Source organism: Hyperoodon ampullatus, assembly GCF_949752795.1.
Source record: "Hyperoodon ampullatus genome assembly, chromosome: 10".
In the NCBI taxonomy this organism is placed as follows: domain Eukaryota; kingdom Metazoa; phylum Chordata; class Mammalia; order Artiodactyla; family Ziphiidae; genus Hyperoodon; species Hyperoodon ampullatus.
In genome coordinates, this window is record NC_136923.1 from 75,280,621 (window position 1) to 75,298,645 (window position 18,025).

The following is an 18,025-nucleotide window of genomic DNA, read 5'->3' on the forward strand; positions in this document are numbered from 1 at the left end:
AATAAAGTGACTTGAGGAAGGGGCACTTTTTCTATTTGGTGAAAAGGTGACATGGAGGGGGTGTAAAGGTGGTGCTGAGTGGGAAGGAGAAGCCATCATCATGGGCTCTTGGAATGTTAGATCTGAAATGGCTCTTGAGAGAGGACCGGTTCAACTCTGGATGTGTGAGGAATCTGGCTTACAATAACAGATACCCAATTCCAACTGACTAAAGCCAGAAGGGGAACTAATCATTGGAACTCAAGGACAGGGGGCTTCCCTGGTGGCACAGTGGTTAAGAATCCTCCTGCCAATGCAGGGGACACAGGTTCGAGCCCTGGTCCAGGAAGATCCCACATGCCACGAAGCAACTAAGCCCATGCGCCACAACTACGGAGCCTGTGCTCTAGAGCCCATGCTTCGCAACAAGAGAAGCCACCACAATGAGAAGCCGGCGCACCGCGACGAAGAGTAGCCCCTGCTCCCCGCAACTAGATAAAGCCCACGCGCAGCAATGAAGACCCAATGCAGCCAAAAAAAAAAAAAAGTAGCCCCCACTCGTCGTAACTAGAGAAAGCCTGTGCACAGCAACGAAGACCCAATGCAGCCAAAAATAAATAAATAAATTTTAAAAATTAAGAAAACAGTAGATTGTAAAATAATATTAAAAAAAAAAACACAACTCAAGGACAGGGATGCACCAAGGACAGAGGAACATATTGGATCCAGGGACAGTGGTGCAGCCAAGACCTACCTCTGTCATTCTGTACTCTCCTCTCTACTCCTCTCAATGCACCTGGGACCTGCTTTCTTCCCTTCTTAGTCTACGTTGTACAAAACATGATGGCAGGCAACTCCTGGGTGTCACATGTTAGAGATTCATTGGCCAGCAGAGAGACTGGCTTCTTCTAGGTTTCAGTGTCAAAATTCCTGGGAAGGAGACTTAATTGGTTCAACTTTGATCAGATCAATCAAATGGCATGTGCATGGTGTGCGTGTGTGTGTGTGTGTGAGAGAGAGAGAGACAGAGACAGAGAGAGAGAGAGAGAGACACTTGTAACCACTGCAGCTGAGTGCATGTTGGGGGTGGGGTTGGCAGGAAGTAATGGTCACACATCCTACAGAGAAGCATTATCTCTGGACCTCCGTCCAGAGACAGAAAATGGCTTGTCACCAGAACACACACATCTGTGTGTTCTTCATAATCTAACACTGTCCTCTCAACAAACTAGTGATTTTATTGCTACAATTTCCCATTTCAAGGAAAAACAGTATATATATATATATATATACATATATAACCGGCAAGTTCTGTAGCTCTCTCAGAAGAGGCAAATGGAGAAATGAAGAACTATAAAGAGAAAGGCATTATTTAAATTCTTAGGGTGTTTCCCAGTCCACTAAACATTTTCATGCCTTCCAGGGCTGGCTCCAAAGAGATGTTTTTGAATGGTGAAGGAGACCAAATAAGTAATGGGGAGGTGGAATGGCAGTTTGGCAATCCCTACCTCACTGGGTTTTAGGTATCTTTCAACTAATTTGTCCCTCAAATTGATGAGGTATGAATGGTTAACTCCACTTTTCAGATGAGGATACTGAGATTCAGCAAGGTTATTACCCAAGCTGATGAGAGAGCCAAGATTTCAACCCAAACCGAGTCTGTCTAATACCAGTACCTATCGTTGGTAACTCTCTACTACTAATCCACACAGACTGAATAGCAAGGAATGAAAAACTCTGACATGACATTTCTGTGGATTTCTGGGACAACCACTGATCACTTGGGGTTGCGCTTCTTGTAATAACAGTTGCCACTTTTGTGATCACTTATTATATATCAGATACTATGCTAGGTTTACGATCTCATTTAATCCTTAGGACGACCCTACGAAGTTGGTACTATTATTACCTCCAGGTTAGGAAATTTAGGCTTAAATAAGCTATTGCCTTTTCCTGAGTATTCTGTGAATAAACTCCTATCAGTTAAATGCCTAATAAAGTGCTAAATTAATAAATTAACAAAGTTCTTTTTAGACCAGCTGCGCTTAAGCTCTACACGCGTCACGTTCCTATTCTCTGCCATCAGGTGACGTCACAACCAACCCCAGCACTACATTCTCTGCCAAGAGCCACCGCCGATATCTCGCGAGAGCCATGGCTTCTTCCAATCTATTTTGGGCATGCGTGCGGCGTAGGGCACTTTGGCTTAGAGTGGTTTGATGATTTTCTGTCAGTCTTTCTAGAGTAGAGCTTTAACAACAAAGCACTTACTTCCTTTCAGTCACTCGAGTTCTCGCGAGACTTGCTACTCATGCTTCTCGCCCCACCCCCCAACCCCGCCTTGCGCCTGCGCAGAGCTCTTTAAAGCAGAACGTTGCGCTTGGAGGAAGTGACGGTTTTGGTTGCTGTGGCCGCAGCGCCGTTTCTACTTCTCAGAAGCCCCGCTCGGCCGCTTGCCGAGACACCCCGTCGCCAAGATGCCTCGAATTATGATCAAGGGGGGCGTGTGGAGAAATACTGAGGTAAGTCCCCTTTTCCCGCCGTCCGCTGCCCTCCGCCCCTCCGGCTGTTGGTGCGCAGGCGCGCGGAGGTCGGGGAGGCGGGGAGGTTGCCTGCGGGGTCTGCGTGGGGGGCGGTGCGGGGCAGACCCTCGGGGCCTTTACCTTGTGGCCGATCCTACGTTATCTGAGCACCTCAAGGACGGGGACTGTGATTTAACCACTTGATTACCTGCCGGGCACTCGTTAGGCCCTCAGTGAACATTTGTTGAATTGAGGACGCGCCCTCTGCCCTGGTGGAACTCACAGTGTGGTGGGAGAGCTAGCATAGCCGCTAGAGTCGGTCTTTGGGACACCCCCGTTCCTCAGCCCAGGCATCGTGCCTCTCTCTGATATTCAAAAATGAAGAAGTGCTGTGGCGACAACTTTGTTTTTTTCTTGACTTCCTTGCAGACGGGAAGCAGTTTGAGTGCCAGGTTCAAAGTGCCCGTTTATGCCCGCATCCCTGCGGTCATCTGTTATCAAGGCATAACTTGTCCACCCTCCCGTCAGATCCCAAGGCCTGTGTCTTCCTGTCATTGCGCTTCAGCTTGGATAGAAGCCAGATAGGCCTACAGTAGTCTCTTTGCTTCCAGAAATGTAGTGGATCATGCCATTGGTGAGCCAGAGAACAGTAGAGAACGAGTAAAATAGAAACGAGGTTTTAGTGGAGTTGGTGTTCATAGTGCACTGAATTTGTCAGTTTCCCGAGAACACCATATTTTTTCATGCTCTGTGTCTTTTTACATCTTATGCCTTCTTGGAATATCCACCTACTGCTTGGCATCTTTCTGACCTTCCTTCAAAAACCAGTCCAGAAACTCTTCTGGAATTTTTGCCTGTTCATCCTGTAAAAAGTAGTTGCACCCCCAGTGGTCCCATGACAACTCTTTCATCCACTTGTTATAGTTTGCTTTGTCTTTTTGCAAGCATCACATCCTTCTGTGTGATGCTGGGAGGGTTTCTTAACCTCTCAGAGCCTCAGTTTTCTAATGGGGATGATAGTAATACCTACCTGTCTTGGGGACTAAATGAGTCACTACATTTGGAACATTTAGAACAGGGTTTGTCACATAGTAATCTTGCAGTAAGTGCTAGTTGCTATTTCTTTTCCCCAGTAGACAGCACTGCAAGAGGGCAGGACCAGATCTTGGTATCTTTAGAACCTAGGACAGTACCAAACAAAATTTGCTTGGGAAATTTTGCTGAATGGATCTAGTAGGGTAGATAACTGTTGTATATACTTCCTTGAAGATGTGATTAAGTATAGCAGTACTGCAACAAAGTTACACATAAAGTCAGTGAGAACCTTGCCTCAGCTTGCACAGAGGGAACCAGGCTGTTTAAGTTGGAGAAGAGACTGACTTTTGTGGGAGAGACTGATGTACAAAAATCAAGTAACAGCAGGATTCCTATGATGTGGCCCAAGCCCTGTAGTCTTTGAGTCTGTGATGATAGGGGTGTGGAGTGGTGTGGAGTGGCTCATGTATGAGGCATGTAGCTCAAGTTCAATGTGGAAAAAAGCCTAAAAGTAAAATGCCCCAAGTGCATTGGCTCTAATATCCCTGGTGTCTGTGATTTAGCTTGCCGGGCTCTCCTGGGATTGGTGAGTTCCATATTGGAATGGGTGCCCTGGTGAAATAGTGTCTAGAGACTGGGGGAGTCTGGAGACAGAGTTGACTGGTGACTTAGGGGGAAATACTTAACTCTTAGATTAGACCTGAGATATGGATTCTTGGGTCAGAGTTGGGGTTATGGGACTGAAGAGAAAATGCTATTCGTAAGCTGGAGGCAGGAAGCCTGGGTTAGAGATTGGGTCCACCTGAGTCTTGACTTGCTTCTTGAGGGCTGGATGTGTCCTATTTGATTCTCTTTCCCTAAGTACACAAGACCTGGTACAAGGTTGGTGTTCAGGGAATGTTTTTTGAATAAATGAATGAGCCATATTCTTTTGAAGAGAATAACAGCCACACACTGTACACACTCCCAATTACTGGACGGGATAGGGAAGGGGTTGTGTATAAGGGAGGGTATGATGTCCTTCTAAGGGAGTTCTTTTTTTTTAAATTAATTTTATTTATTTATTTTGGCTGCATTGAGTCTTTGTTGCTGCGCGTGGGCTTTCTCTAGCTGCGGCGAGCGGGGGCTACTCTTCGTTGCATTGCACGGGCTTCTCATTGCAGTGGCTTCTCTTGTTGTGGAGCACGGGCTCTAGGCACCGGGCTTTAGTAGTTGCGGCATATGGGCTCAGTATTTGTGGCTCGCAGGCTCAGTAGTTGTGGTGCACGGGCTTAGTTGCTCCATGGCCTGTGGGATCTTCCCAGACCAGGGCTCGAACCCGTGTCCCCTGCATTGGCAGGTAGATTCCTAACCACTGCACCACTGGGGAAGTCCCTCTAAGGGAGTTCTTAATTTCTTGCATTTCACTGATTCTGGTTTGCTGTTTTTTTAATTATTGTAATGAAGTTTTGTACTTTCTTTTTAAATCTAGGATATATGTGTTTGTTGATATCTCTCTTTCTCCATAGCACAACTCTGTTAGGGTTAATTTTATCTTTTCTCACTTGGAGTTTTGTGATTGAATACACTGTTTTTCTTCAACAATTTTTAGGATGAAATTCTGAAGGCAGCGGTAATGAAATATGGGAAAAACCAGTGGTCTAGGATTGCCTCACTGCTGCATAGAAAATCAGCAAAGCAGTGCAAAGCCAGATGGTATGTATCAATTAATGAGTGGAAAACACAAAATAACCTTAATTATGATGAAGAAAATGTCATTTCTTTGAACCTTACCAAAGAAAGCAGGCATTGGATATAACAAAGTATGGAGTGGGAGATGGGAATTTAGATTTAAGAATTAGCTGTCATTTGCTTCCTCTGTGATCTTAGGCAAGCCATTTTCTAGCCCCTCTTTCCTGCCACTATTTTCTCCCAACTGGGGATAATACTTGGCCCTAACTGATGGAGATGTGAGGCTCAAATGAGTTAATGTTGTTTGAAAGTGCTTTGTGAAGCATGAAATAAAACTACTTTTAGGTACAGATGGACCCTAGCTTATAAATGGATTGTATTCCAAAAGTTTATAAGTGGATTGTTTTAGAACTTACTTTCCCAAAGAAATAAATGATAAATAATGGTTAATCTTCTAGGCTAGCTTACAGTAGTTGAGTTTCCTCATGAATGGTTGAAACATTGTATATTTGCTTCCCCAGAATATAACATAACCCAACATTACATCTGTGGTGTCCCCTTTTAAGTAACAGGGTAGTGGACATATTAAGTTCTTTACATGTATTTTTGGCATGAGTGATCTGGCCCCAGCCCTGACCCATGTGGTACTAGGATCATATTTTGGATTGTATAAGAATGACCTAATTTCCTGGGCACCTGGGTAGGGGAAAGGATCAGAATGTAGAGATTGGCCCACAAAGAGGAAGATGGTCCTCAGCCTGCATAAGTGGTTCTGATTTCTGCTTCTGTTAGTGGAGCTAAGCTCCTACCGCTGTATTTGGTAAGGTTTATGTATTGTTTGCAGGCCTCTCATCCAGCTAAGTAGACTGGATGGAAAAGGTGGGTCAGGTGGAGCATGAGGAAAGACAAAGATGACATAGTAGTTTTACTTAAATTAAAAAACTCACCAAACAAATACAGTTTTGAAAAGCATTTAGTGAGTGTAAGTCAAATGCTTAAAGAAGTAAGCCAAGGTGTTGTAAGAATCAAATCAAAGCACCAGAAAGTACTATGAAAACTAGAAACACTATGAAAATATGAGGTGGTTTTGTCTTATTTGTAAATGCAAAACCTCTGATAAAGTGTAAGATGAATGGAAACAATTGGTAGTTGAGAAGGAAGGCATATGATCATGTTTCAGTCATGTTACCTTTCTTAAGCATTACTAACCTTGCATAATTAAAATACAGTAGAATTTAGTGAGATAGGGTATTTAGAATGGGGTAAGTTTAACCAAATAGGGAATATTCTGTTGTAAAAAAAAAAAACAACAGCTTTTGTGATTGAAGGATAAGAGTTAGCTTGCATTTTTCAGATACTAGAAGCCAGTATGTCTAATACGTAAGGACGATATTCATGCTGGGTGACTGATTAAGGTATAAAATGATGTCTTTTTAATAGGTATGAGTGGCTGGATCCCAGCATTAAGAAAACAGAATGGTCCAGAGAAGAAGAGGAAAAACTCTTGCACTTGGCTAAGTTGATGCCAACTCAGTGGAGGACCATTGCTCCAATCATTGGAAGAACAGCTGCCCAGTGTTTGGAACACTATGAATTTCTTCTGTAAGTGAATCTCCAAAAGCAGTATTAAAATGTGTGTATATCTTCTGAATGAGGCTGAATACACTTTTAGCATTTTCTGTCCTTAAACATTAGTTACAGATCTGAATAAAACCAGAGGAGCTAAAGCTATTGGATTGTATATTCCAAGTCTCGTGTGGTTGATCAAGATTATGTCTCCTGTTATATACTTTTTAAAGGAATAATTAAAAAGTATTATACAAGGACTTCCCTGGTGGTCCAGTGGTTAAAACTCCACGCTCCCAGTGTAGGGGGCCTGGGTTTGATCCCTGGTCAGGGAACTAGATCCCGCATGTTGCAATTGAGAGCCCACATGCTGCAACTGGAAGATCCCACATGCTGCAGCAAAGATCCTACATACCCCAACTAAGACCCAGCACAGTCAAATAAATAAATAAATATTAAAAAATATTATACAAATCATGCATGTTCATCATAGAAAATTTGGGAAAAAAATAGTGAAAAAGCAAATAAAAACCACCCATAGTCATACTGCTGAGAGTTAACCATTGGAACATCTTGATTCTTCACTAAAAGCTTTTTTGTGTGGCTCTGCTGCATTTGTGATTTAGGGAGCTGCTTGGATCCTGTTTCATGGAAACACTGAAATTAGAAATTTAAAACCATCTCTTTCAGGTGAAGCAATAGTAGAAATGCTTTATTTTTGTTATGCCCATCTGTTGGGATTTTCAAAGAAAAGGGTGCCAGCACTAGGGAACCTGGTATTTCTAAGACTAAACGGGTGGTAGTGTGACTGATTACTCTGGGCTCATTCCTAGGGATAAAGCTGCCCAGAGAGACAATGAAGAGGAAACAACAGATGATCCACGAAAACTTAAACCTGGAGAAATAGATCCAAATCCAGAAACAAAACCAGCACGGCCTGATCCGATTGATATGGATGAGGGTAAGTGTATTTTTGTGAGGAATTTATTTCTTTGGTAACCATAGACTTCTCAGGCCTTCTTTTAACTCTCTTAGTTCTTTTCTAAACTCCTCTTTTTCGAATTGCAGTTCTGTCTGTAGTTGTTACTCTAAGTATCTTTCCAAGTGTGTCCAACCTTCTATCATAGAGTAATTGCTCTTTTTGGATAATGTCCCTTTATCTTTTGATGTTTCAATTCATTTAGTAAGTTAAGCAGTGTGATATTACTGGACATTTCCTTGTGGCTAGAGGTAAGCTCTTTAGGATTCTGTGTTCTCATTCCTATTCCAAGGAGAGAGACAACAAGTCAGGATTTGGGGATCCAGTGCTCCTACTAACTATTTTGACTTCAGACAGGAAGTTTGATCTTCTTGAAAGGGCAACACTACAATACCATGAGGGAGACTTACGATGCCTTTTTGAGACATTGAATCAGGAATCAGAGGAGCTAGATTTTAATCTAGTTTAGTGCCATGTCTGCCACTTATTAGCTATTTGACTTTAGGTGAGTCATCAAATCTCCCTGAACTTTGGTTCTCTTTCCTGTCAGATGGAGAGTAATAATATCTATCTTACTTCACAGGGTTGTCGTGAAGCATTCAGTGAATATTTGTTGAGTTTTTAATTTAAAAGTTTGAAGGTAGTTGTTCCCAAAGGCAAACTGTGGCTAGGCTGGCTGCATCACTGTCACATGGCAAACTTTAAAAAATAAAGGTACCAGGGCTTCCCCAGGAGGTCTGCGTCAGTAAATTGTGGGGGGGGGGGGGGGGGAATGGAGGCTAATCCTGGAATCTGAGGGTTTTTTTGTTTTTTAAAGTTCCCTTGTGATTTCATTGGACACCCTTGTGTAGGAATTGCTCTAAGGTATCAGTAATGAAATTTGTTCTACTCTGGGGAGCTATGGAAAATATACTGGAGTAGAGAAATAGTTCTGAGGAAAAAACTGAAGGAAAAATGATAATGAAGATTGTCAGTCCCCTTATAATTAAACAGTAGTTTTTACGATATTTCACAGTTTGTGCTGTGCCAGATAGTTGATGATAATGAAGGATATGATAATTATAGCCACTGTTTAATGAGTATTTGCTAGATGCTTTACCTATTTCTTTTTCCTTAGTTCTTCTCAACATCCCTGTGAAGTAGGAATTGTTATTCCCATTTTATAAATGGTGAAACGTTATTATCCAGAGTCACATAACTATCCAGTGGTGGGCATGATTTTTAACTTAGGTTTCTCTGACTTCAAAACCCAAGCTATTTCCCTTATGCTGTACCATATAATGATTATATTGATGGGTTTTCTCATCTTAAGCACTAGGGTATGTCTCTCACCTTGCTTCTGTTGGAGAAGTTAGTTTTTATTCTCTTTATTTTTGCAGATGAATTGGAGATGCTTTCTGAAGCTAGAGCCCGCCTGGCTAATACTCAGGGAAAGAAAGCCAAGAGGAAAGCGAGGGAGAAACAGTTGGAAGAAGCAAGGTATGGTTGTTTTCCATCTATAGTTGAACAAATTAGTCTATGCATCCTTAGGCCCAAAACTGTGATTTATCAACCCTGTTGGGTGAATGATAACTAGAGTTGTCTAATTCCAATTTTGCTAATAGTCCTTAGTTTCTTTATTACTTTGGAAAAGTCTTATATATATCTTCCTAACCATTTCAGAGTAGTTATAGGAAAAATACATATTTTTAAAAAGTTTTGTAAGACATGGCGGAAGTAATGCCCGGGTATAGACATACATGTATGTCTTGGTGTGTTGGATTTGTTCTGTTAGCATGGGGGACCTTCATTTGTTGTAGCCACCTTGGCGTCAGATGGCTGGAGGACACACGGGGCTCTGGGACTGGTGTGACTGCCAGTTAGTTACTCTCCTTGATTAGTGTTGGGCAGGCAATGGCTGTGAAACAGGAGACTCAGCTGAACATGGAGGGAGTTAATGAGCCTTGAACCACATTTTAGGCTGTCATAGAAATTTGTATTTAAAAAGTGAGTGGAATTAAGTATTGCCCTCTACTCAAGATTTTCTCTACTTTCCCCTCCCTTTTGGTTAGATCCATGGTTGACATCATTTCTAATGGCCTAGAAACCCAGATGAAGTGGATAAAGGGAAAACTTGAACTTTATAAGAGCTTATTAGCTTTTGGAATTCAGGCATTGGAATAGCCTCCCCAGCCTCCACAACTACCTTTTTTGGTCCCTAAGCTGGGAAGTATTGATACTTCCTGACCTAATAACTAGCATTGTGTTGATGGTTTCCCCAGTAACGGCTGGGAAGTGCCAGATCCTGGGATGGAGGATTCTTTTAGGCCAGAGGATGCTTTTTGGCGTAGCTGGCCAACCACTAGCCCAGAATAGTTACTTATCATGGGAGTATGACTGGCCTGGGACAGTAAACAGAAGCTGAGAGGAGGTTCTAAATTTTCTGCTGGGTCTTAGTCACCTTTCTGTTCTGTATACTATTTAGGGTTAAGTAATGTGAGTAAGGTAAAAAAATTCACTTTTCCATTTTTGTCCATGGTTGTTTGGGGACCAAATTGTTTGAGCCTTTTAACCACGTGGATTGGCCCAGGGATATGACAGGTGTATATATGAAAATCTCCAAGTATGGTTGGTATTGCTTGCTTTAACAAATATATTTTTCCAGATTTAAATTTACCCTACACTTTCTTGTAGATTTTCTTGTAGAACATCTTTATAACTTGTGCATATATCTTGTAGTTAACTAGATTGGTGTGTATGCAGAATGTACTGCAGGACTATTTACTTTAAATGTTAAATTACAGATCTGTTTTATAACTTAAAGCTTTTTATTGATTATAAAAGTAATAACACTTTTCCTACAAAATACTAGTATTGTACTATTTTCTTTTTGGGGCATGGCTGATACAATGCTATATAGCTTGGTTATATTCACTTAGCATTATATTGTAAAGGTTTTCTAATGTCGTTTGAAGTCTTTATTTTCTTTATTTAAAGAATAAAATTACTTATGAAATGTGTCCCTTCAAACCTTTCTCTTCTCAATATAGACATACATTTATGTGTACTACACATACAGTAACATTTGTGTAAAATTAGATTATACTGTATAGACTGTTTCGATGAGAAGTTAGCTCTTAATCTCACTTAATCTTACTGGTGTTCCCTTGTTCCCTTCTCTCTCTGTTTTCAAGATTTTCTCCTTGTCTTTGGCTTTCAGCATTTTAATATAATGTTTCTGTTTGTGCATTTCTTAATGTTTATCTTACTTGCAGTTCGTTGAGCTTCCTGGATGTGTAGTTTAATGATTTACAATAAATTTGGGAAATTTTCAGCCAATGTTTTATTCTCCTTTTTCTAATGTTTTATTCTCCTTTTTCTCTTTCCTTTTGATATTCCTACTGTGCATATGTTGGTGCACTTAATGGTGTTGCACCTTTCTGTGAGGCTCTGTTCGTATTTCTTCATTCTTTTTTTTTTTTTCCCTTTTCTTTGGATTGCATAATCTTTATCCATCTGTCTTCATCTTGGCTAATTCTTTACTTCGAATCTGTTCTAGTGAAGTTTTCGTTTCAGCTTTACACTTTTCAATTCCAGAATGAATTTCCATTTGGTTCTTTTTTTTTTTTTTTTTTTTGTGGTACGCGGGCCTCTCACTGCTGTGGCCTCTCCCATTGCGGAGCACAGGCTCCAGACGCACAGGCTCAGCGGCCATGGCTCACGGGCCCAGCCGCTCCGCGGCATGTGGGATTTTCCCGGACTGTGGCACGAACCTGTGTCCCCTGCATCGGCAGGCGGACTCTCAACCACTGCGCCACCAGGGAAGCCCCATTTGGTTCTTTTTAATTATTTCTTTTTGTTAATTTTCTCTATTTGGTGAAAATTTTCATCCTACCTTCCTTCTTTAATTGTGCTTACCTTTTGCTCTTTAAACATATTTGTAATGTCTCCTTTGAAGTCTGTCAAAGCTGACATCTGGTTGCTCTCACAGGCAGTTTCTGTTGTCTGCTTATTTTCTGGTGTGGGTCATGCTTTCCTGTTTATTTGCATGTCTCACCTTTCTCTGTTAAGAACTGGACACTTTGGATGATATATTGTAGTAGTTTGGGTACTGTGTTGCCCCCATCCACTCCTTGTTACTGTTACTTGCTTGCTTACTCCTTTAGTGGCTAGCTGGGTTATTTTAGTGAAGTCTATTTTACCCATTCCTCGCCCAGAAATGTGAAGCTTCTGATGTTGCTCCTCATGGGGACACAGTCTTGGGTGTGCCCACAGTTGCTTTGGGATGAGGTGGTTTTGACAGGACTTTCTTTGACATCTTCTTCCCTAGCTACACCCAGCTGTTAAACTCTGCTAATTGTCAGCTTATTGCTGTATTGTTTTCAACGATGGCAAGTGTTCCAATCAAACTTCGGCTCCTTTGAAGGGATAGTTTCTGAGGTCAGTGTTTCATAGTTGTTCTCATCCCAGGAGGGCTTCTCCCACTTTCTGAAAGAGATTGATTCTCTCTGGCAAACTAGTGGGCCTGCAGTTTAGCTGCATCTCCAGAGAATCTGTCAGTTTCTTCACATCTTCACAGTTGCCTTTAACAGCAACTTCCACTGTTTTTGAGAGTGCCCTGAGGCCTGAACATCTCCATATCCTGTTGCAAATGAAGTCAGTTTCTTTGGGGAGAGTTTGGAATTCTTTATTCTATCCAGGAGCGCTGATGTACTTGTCTTTGAGTGACACACCCACTTTAGGAGCTGAGTGTTCAGTGTCGGGGGTGGGGGTAGGCAGCAGCCCCAGGTCCCCTAACCCTGACCTTAACCCTGACCCTGATCCCACAGGCCCAGGCAAGGATCGTTGGGCTCCAGTATTCTCAGTAGCACTGTGCCCAAGGTAGAGCCACTGGGCAGAAGAAGGAAGCCCCTCCTTCTCAGTCACTCTTGTTTGAACTTAGCCTCTGCATTGGCTTCCTGGAGGCAGGATGAGAAATGCTGCTGTCCTGCCCCTCCTGGAATGAAAGCCAGGGAGCTGGAGGGGAGAGAGAACCCTGTGTTCTTGGCTGCACCAAGTGTGGAGTGGAGTTTCTGTCTCCCTGAGCTGGGACGGGGGACGAGAAGAGGGAGTGGGTCTTGATTTGAATACTACAGGCTCTCACTTTTCTTATCGAATTTTTGTAGATTTTCTTGAATAAACATTTCTTCATTTGCTGTATCTCCTTTAGGATCCCTTCCAGAAACTTAACTTTTTTTTTTTTTAAATAATTTTTGTCAGTTTTGCTGGGGAGTGGGTTTGTGAAATTGCTCCTGTATACTGTTTTATAATTTGATTTTTCCTCTCTTTAATATTCTGAATAGCTTTTCTAATCATTGAATCATTACATTATAGCATCTTGGGAAAGTACAAAGGAAAAAGTAAAAAATGAAATTCCAACCTCCTATGATTATTACTGTTACTGTTCGGGTGAACATCCTTCACATCTCCCCGTGCACGTATTCATTGATAGATATGCATATAATTTTACATGTTGCTCCATAACATGTAAACTTTGTAACATTGTTTTAAACAGCAGTGTGTCTTGAGCATCTTTCCATGTCAGAGTAGATTTACAGATTTCTTATTATTTATCTGTCTATCTATAGATTTCTTTCTGTTTATCTATCTATCTATCATTTTTGGCTGCGTTGGGTCTTCGTTGCTACACGTGGGCTTTCTCTAGTTGCGGCGAGTGGGGGCTACTCTTCGTTGCGGTGCACGGGCTTCTCATTGCAGTGGCTTCTCTTGTTGCAGAGCACGGGCTCTAGGCGTGCGGGCTTCAGTAGTTGTGGCACGTGGGCTCAGTAGTTGTGGCTCGTAGGCTCTAGAGCTCAGGCTCAGTAGTTGTGGTACACGGGCTCAGTTGCTCTGTGGCATGTGGGATCTTCCCGGGCCAGGGCTCGAACCCGTGTCCCCTGCATTGGCAGGCGGATTCTTAACCACTGAGCCACAAGGTAAGGCCCTACAGATTTCTTAAAGGTTATTTAGATGGCTGTATAATATCCTATCTTATAGCTATGTTATAAATTATTTTAACTAATTTGTTATTGTTGGATGTTTAGGTTGTGTCTGTTTATCTGCTTTTCTGAACAGTGCTTGGTAACCAGTCTTATAGCTAAGGCCTTGTACATGTCCCTATTTAGTTCCTTAGGCTAAAGACTGAAGAGTGAAATTGCTGGGTTAAAAATGTAAAAAAGTTAGGGGTATTAATGTGTATTTCCAAATTCTCTTTGGGGAAAGCTATACCACTGTACTTTCTCATTACCATTGTGAGAGACTGTCTACTTTTTGCACCCTTGCCATTAAAACAAAGCAAAAATTGAATGCTGTTGATTAGATATGTAGAAATGGTACTTGATTTAATTTGTGATTCTTTAATTATTAAAGTACACTCTGTTATTTTAGCTATTTGCATTTTTTTCCTTAGTGAACTGTTTATTTCCTTTTGTTCTTCCTTTCCCTTGGGTACATTTTTTTAAAACTTGCTTAGATTCTTTATATCTAACCATTCCTAATACTAAGTGCAAAATTTTTTCCTATTATTTGCTTTTTAATGTTGTTTTATGATTTTTAAAAAATGGTGCTACAGGGATATAAATTTTAAAATTCAAAGCTGTTGACCGTTTTTTTCACCCTTTATTTAATTTATATTAAGTGAGTATATTCCCATCCAGAGATTGGATGCATATTTACTTATAGTTCCTTCTGGCTTTTCTCTTTGCTCTAGTGTATGTGTGTACCTTTAAATCAAAACTGGAATTGATTTTGGTGAACGGTGGGAGGTGAGGATTTAAATAAATATTTCTTCCCCAAGTCACCGGGTAGTTTTCTTAACTCTGATGGATGATCCATGCTTTGCCAATGGTGTATGATTTTGAAGGTGATTTGCATTCTCTTTCTTCAGGCGTCTTGCTGCCCTCCAAAAGAGAAGAGAACTTCGAGCAGCTGGCATAGAAATTCAGAAGAAAAGAAAAAAGAAGAGAGGAGTTGATTATAACGCTGAAATCCCATTTGAAAAAAAGCCTGCTCTTGGTTTCTATGATACTTCTGAGGAAAACTACCAGGCTCTTGATGCCGATTTCAGAAAGTTAAGACAACAGGATCTTGATGGGGAGCTGAGATCGTAAGTTGCCTTTCTGTTTTTATAAATGGACAAGTATAGTAGTAATTTTATGGAGGGCCAAGTATTATCCTTGTCAGAGCCAGATATTTCTTAGTTAGCACAATGTGGTTTACATAAATGCTTTTACTTATTTAATGGATTCACCTTTCTGAGAAAACCAGTGACCCTGGCTGTAACGTTTTTAGCACAGAACACTGTTCGAAGCTCTCGAAATGTCAGCGCTTGGCTCTTAGTGAACTGTCTACTCAGAATCACAGTCTTAACATTTACGTACCTTTGGGAAGAGGTTAGTTATTTTACTAATGGCCTGAAGGAATCTGTCAAAATCTGGTCTGCTTCTTCTTAGTTTTTTTTCTAGTGAAAATTTTATCTTGTTTTTCTGGGTTTTTTTGACCGCGCCATGAAGCTTTGTGGGATCTTAGTTCCCTGACCAGGGATCACACCTGGGCCCTGGCAGTGAAAGTGCTGAGTTCTAACCACTGGACCGCCAGGGAATTCCCTCTTGTTTTTCTTAAAATGAAATTAAAAGGAAAAACATTACCGATGCATTTTAAAATCTTTTCACTTAATGGCGATTAGTAGGTATATTTATAAAATGTCTTAGAATACAGAGGATTTTGTTTATTTCTAGGGATTTTTAGAGTTTTTAAATTGTTATATCTGAATGTTGTGGGGAGAACCTTTTAGGATTGTCAAAGATTTTTAGTTTTCTACTCCCCCAGTGGCCTTCCATTTCTGTTGACATGAATTGTTAGTAAACAACAGATGTCAGTCACTGTGAAACGGGATTTTCTTGGATGTACTCCATTGTATTTATTTTTCAAATTAGGACCTTGCTTTAGGTAGCCTCTACAAATAAAGAGATTGAAGAAAAAATAGTCATTTGGAAGGAGTAGACTAGATGGAAGGAGAGGATGACATGCAGAGGGGGAGAAGGCATTCCTGGTCCTTTAAAAGATGGCCTTGAGCCTGGCTTTAGACCTTAACAACTTTCTGGTGTCATTTGTCAGGACTTAAATATCCTTTAAAAAAATTTATGAATTAAAAAAAATCATAGCAAACAATTGAATAGTTTTAAAGGAAAACTTTAAAACTCACGTTTTAATTCTATTGCCTTCATTTAATTGTTTCCGTTTTTGTGTACTTCATCATTTTCCTATGTGCACACACATATTTTTACATGAACGTAGTCACAATATAGGAGTAGTTTTATGTTTTTCTTTTCATGTTATATGTAACATTTTGCTTATCATAGTCTTTATAGTTACATAGTTTTTTTTTTTTTTTTTTTTTTTGCGGTGCGTGGGCCTCTCACTGTCGCGGCCTCTCTTGTTGCGGAGCACAGGCTCTGGACGCGCAGGCTCAGTGGCCATGGCTCATGGGCCCAGCCGCTCCGCAGCATGTGGGATCTTCCCGGACCGGGGCACGAACCCGTGTCCCCTGCATTGGCAGGCGGACTCTCAACCACTGCCACCAGGGGAGCCCTATAGTTACATAGTTTTAATATTTAGTACTTAAATTACTTAGTATATCTTAGTTTCTTAATAATTCTATCGATATTCTAAGTCTGCATTCCTCTTGAGTATAGTGGGTAGGTAATGGTGTAGGGAACAACTTAATGTATATTGTTTTGTCTTTTCATCATAATTTTATTAGGAATGGAATTATTTCGTTCAGAGCATATGACTATTTATATGGCATTTAATGTTGTTGCCTATATGTAACTTTAAAAAATCTGTTCTCCACCTTGATCCATGACAGTGAAAAAGAAGGACGAGATAGAAAAAAAGACAAGCAGCATTTGAAAAGGAAAAAAGAATCTGATTTACCGTCAGCAATTCTTCAAACTAGTGGTGTTTCTGAATTTACTAAAAAGAGAAGCAAACTAGTACTACCTGCCCCTCAGGTAATCTAATAAAAGCAGGTTTTTCATTGTATGAACTCATATGCTTACCATTTATCCAGCAAATGTTTGCAGGCCTATGTGCCAGGCTTTTGCTGAGTGCTTGGTACCTTTAAGAAATATCAGGCCTTGAACTGCTTATATGATGGTTTAATAAGTAATTGTCAGCTCTTAGCAATTTTTCCGTAGGCTAGGGCTCCAGACCTCTTTTTTTGTAGCTGATAAAGGTGGTATTTGGCCTTGTGGACTTAAGGCCACTTTCTTTTAGGGAATGTTTCGTTGTGTCACACCTCCTTCTCTTTTTGAGACAATAGCTGTGAAAATCAACATGGGGGTTGTGGAGAAGAGAAAATTCATTCAGCTCATCATAGGCTCTGTTCCTTTGAATTATAGTTGGTCAGAAACATGGGGATTTTGAATAAGCTCTTGTTTTGTTTTGACGAGTACAGCTCTGCAGAATTGGACAGTTAAATGGAGCAGAGGGATGGATTTAGGAGGCTTGAACAGCTTCTTTCTGCAAATGAGTGCCCTGGCTGCATCAATACAAAATGCTTGGGCATAAACATAAAATAATTTTGTTAGATGCTGTTATTCATAGTAGTGATATTCCTTTTTTTTTTTTTTCCTGGTACGTGGGCCTCTCACTGCTGTGGCCTCTCCCGTTGCGGAGCACAGGCTCCGGACGCGCAGGCCCAGCGGCCATGGCTCATGGGCCCAGCCGCTCTGCGGCACGTGGGATCCTCCCAGACCGGGGCACGAACCCTCGTCCCCTGCATCGGCAGGCAGACTCCCAACCACTGCGCCACCAGGGAAGCCCTAGTGATATTTCTTAAACTGAGATTTTGCCTGTAATTTTTTTTTAGTTCTTAGGATATTTAGTTTGGTAAAATTATAAGGATAACGTTTTTTGATTTTCTTAGGGATCTTGTGGCTTTGTGGACTCTGTGATATTTTAATTGGTTTTTAGTACCCACCCTCCCCCCAACTGATAAATGGTTTTGTATAAACACTATTATTTTATGTTCTTGATTTATAAATATTTTGGTTTGAAAGAATTTCAGTATGGAAATACTGAAAAAGAATTTCAGTATTTGCAGCTTGATTCTATGTCACATATGGAATTCCGCACCACCCCCCCACATTAAATAGAGAAGACTTTTAAAAACTTCATTATGGAAATTTTCAAACCCACAAGAAGTAAAGAGAGTGCTACAACGAGCCCCTGTATACTCATCACACAGCTTCAG

At 41.0% G+C, this 18,025-nt stretch overlaps 1 protein-coding gene across 1 annotated transcript in view; it reads left to right on the plus strand.

The window, feature by feature from the left end:
• Positions 1-2,378: 2,378 nt before the first annotated feature.
• The window catches only part of CDC5L (cell division cycle 5 like), a 41,864-nt gene continuing 26,217 nt past the window's right edge, over positions 2,379-18,025 (plus strand). The window contains exons 1-7 of the mRNA XM_079712321.1: positions 2,379-2,501; positions 5,128-5,231; positions 6,648-6,809; positions 7,607-7,734; positions 9,132-9,231; positions 14,657-14,875; positions 16,637-16,781. Of these exons, the coding sequence (XP_079568447.1) occupies positions 2,457-2,501; positions 5,128-5,231; positions 6,648-6,809; positions 7,607-7,734; positions 9,132-9,231; positions 14,657-14,875; positions 16,637-16,781 (903 nt within the window). The 5' untranslated portion in view covers positions 2,379-2,456. The remainder of the gene's footprint in view (positions 2,502-5,127; positions 5,232-6,647; positions 6,810-7,606; positions 7,735-9,131; positions 9,232-14,656; positions 14,876-16,636; positions 16,782-18,025) is intronic.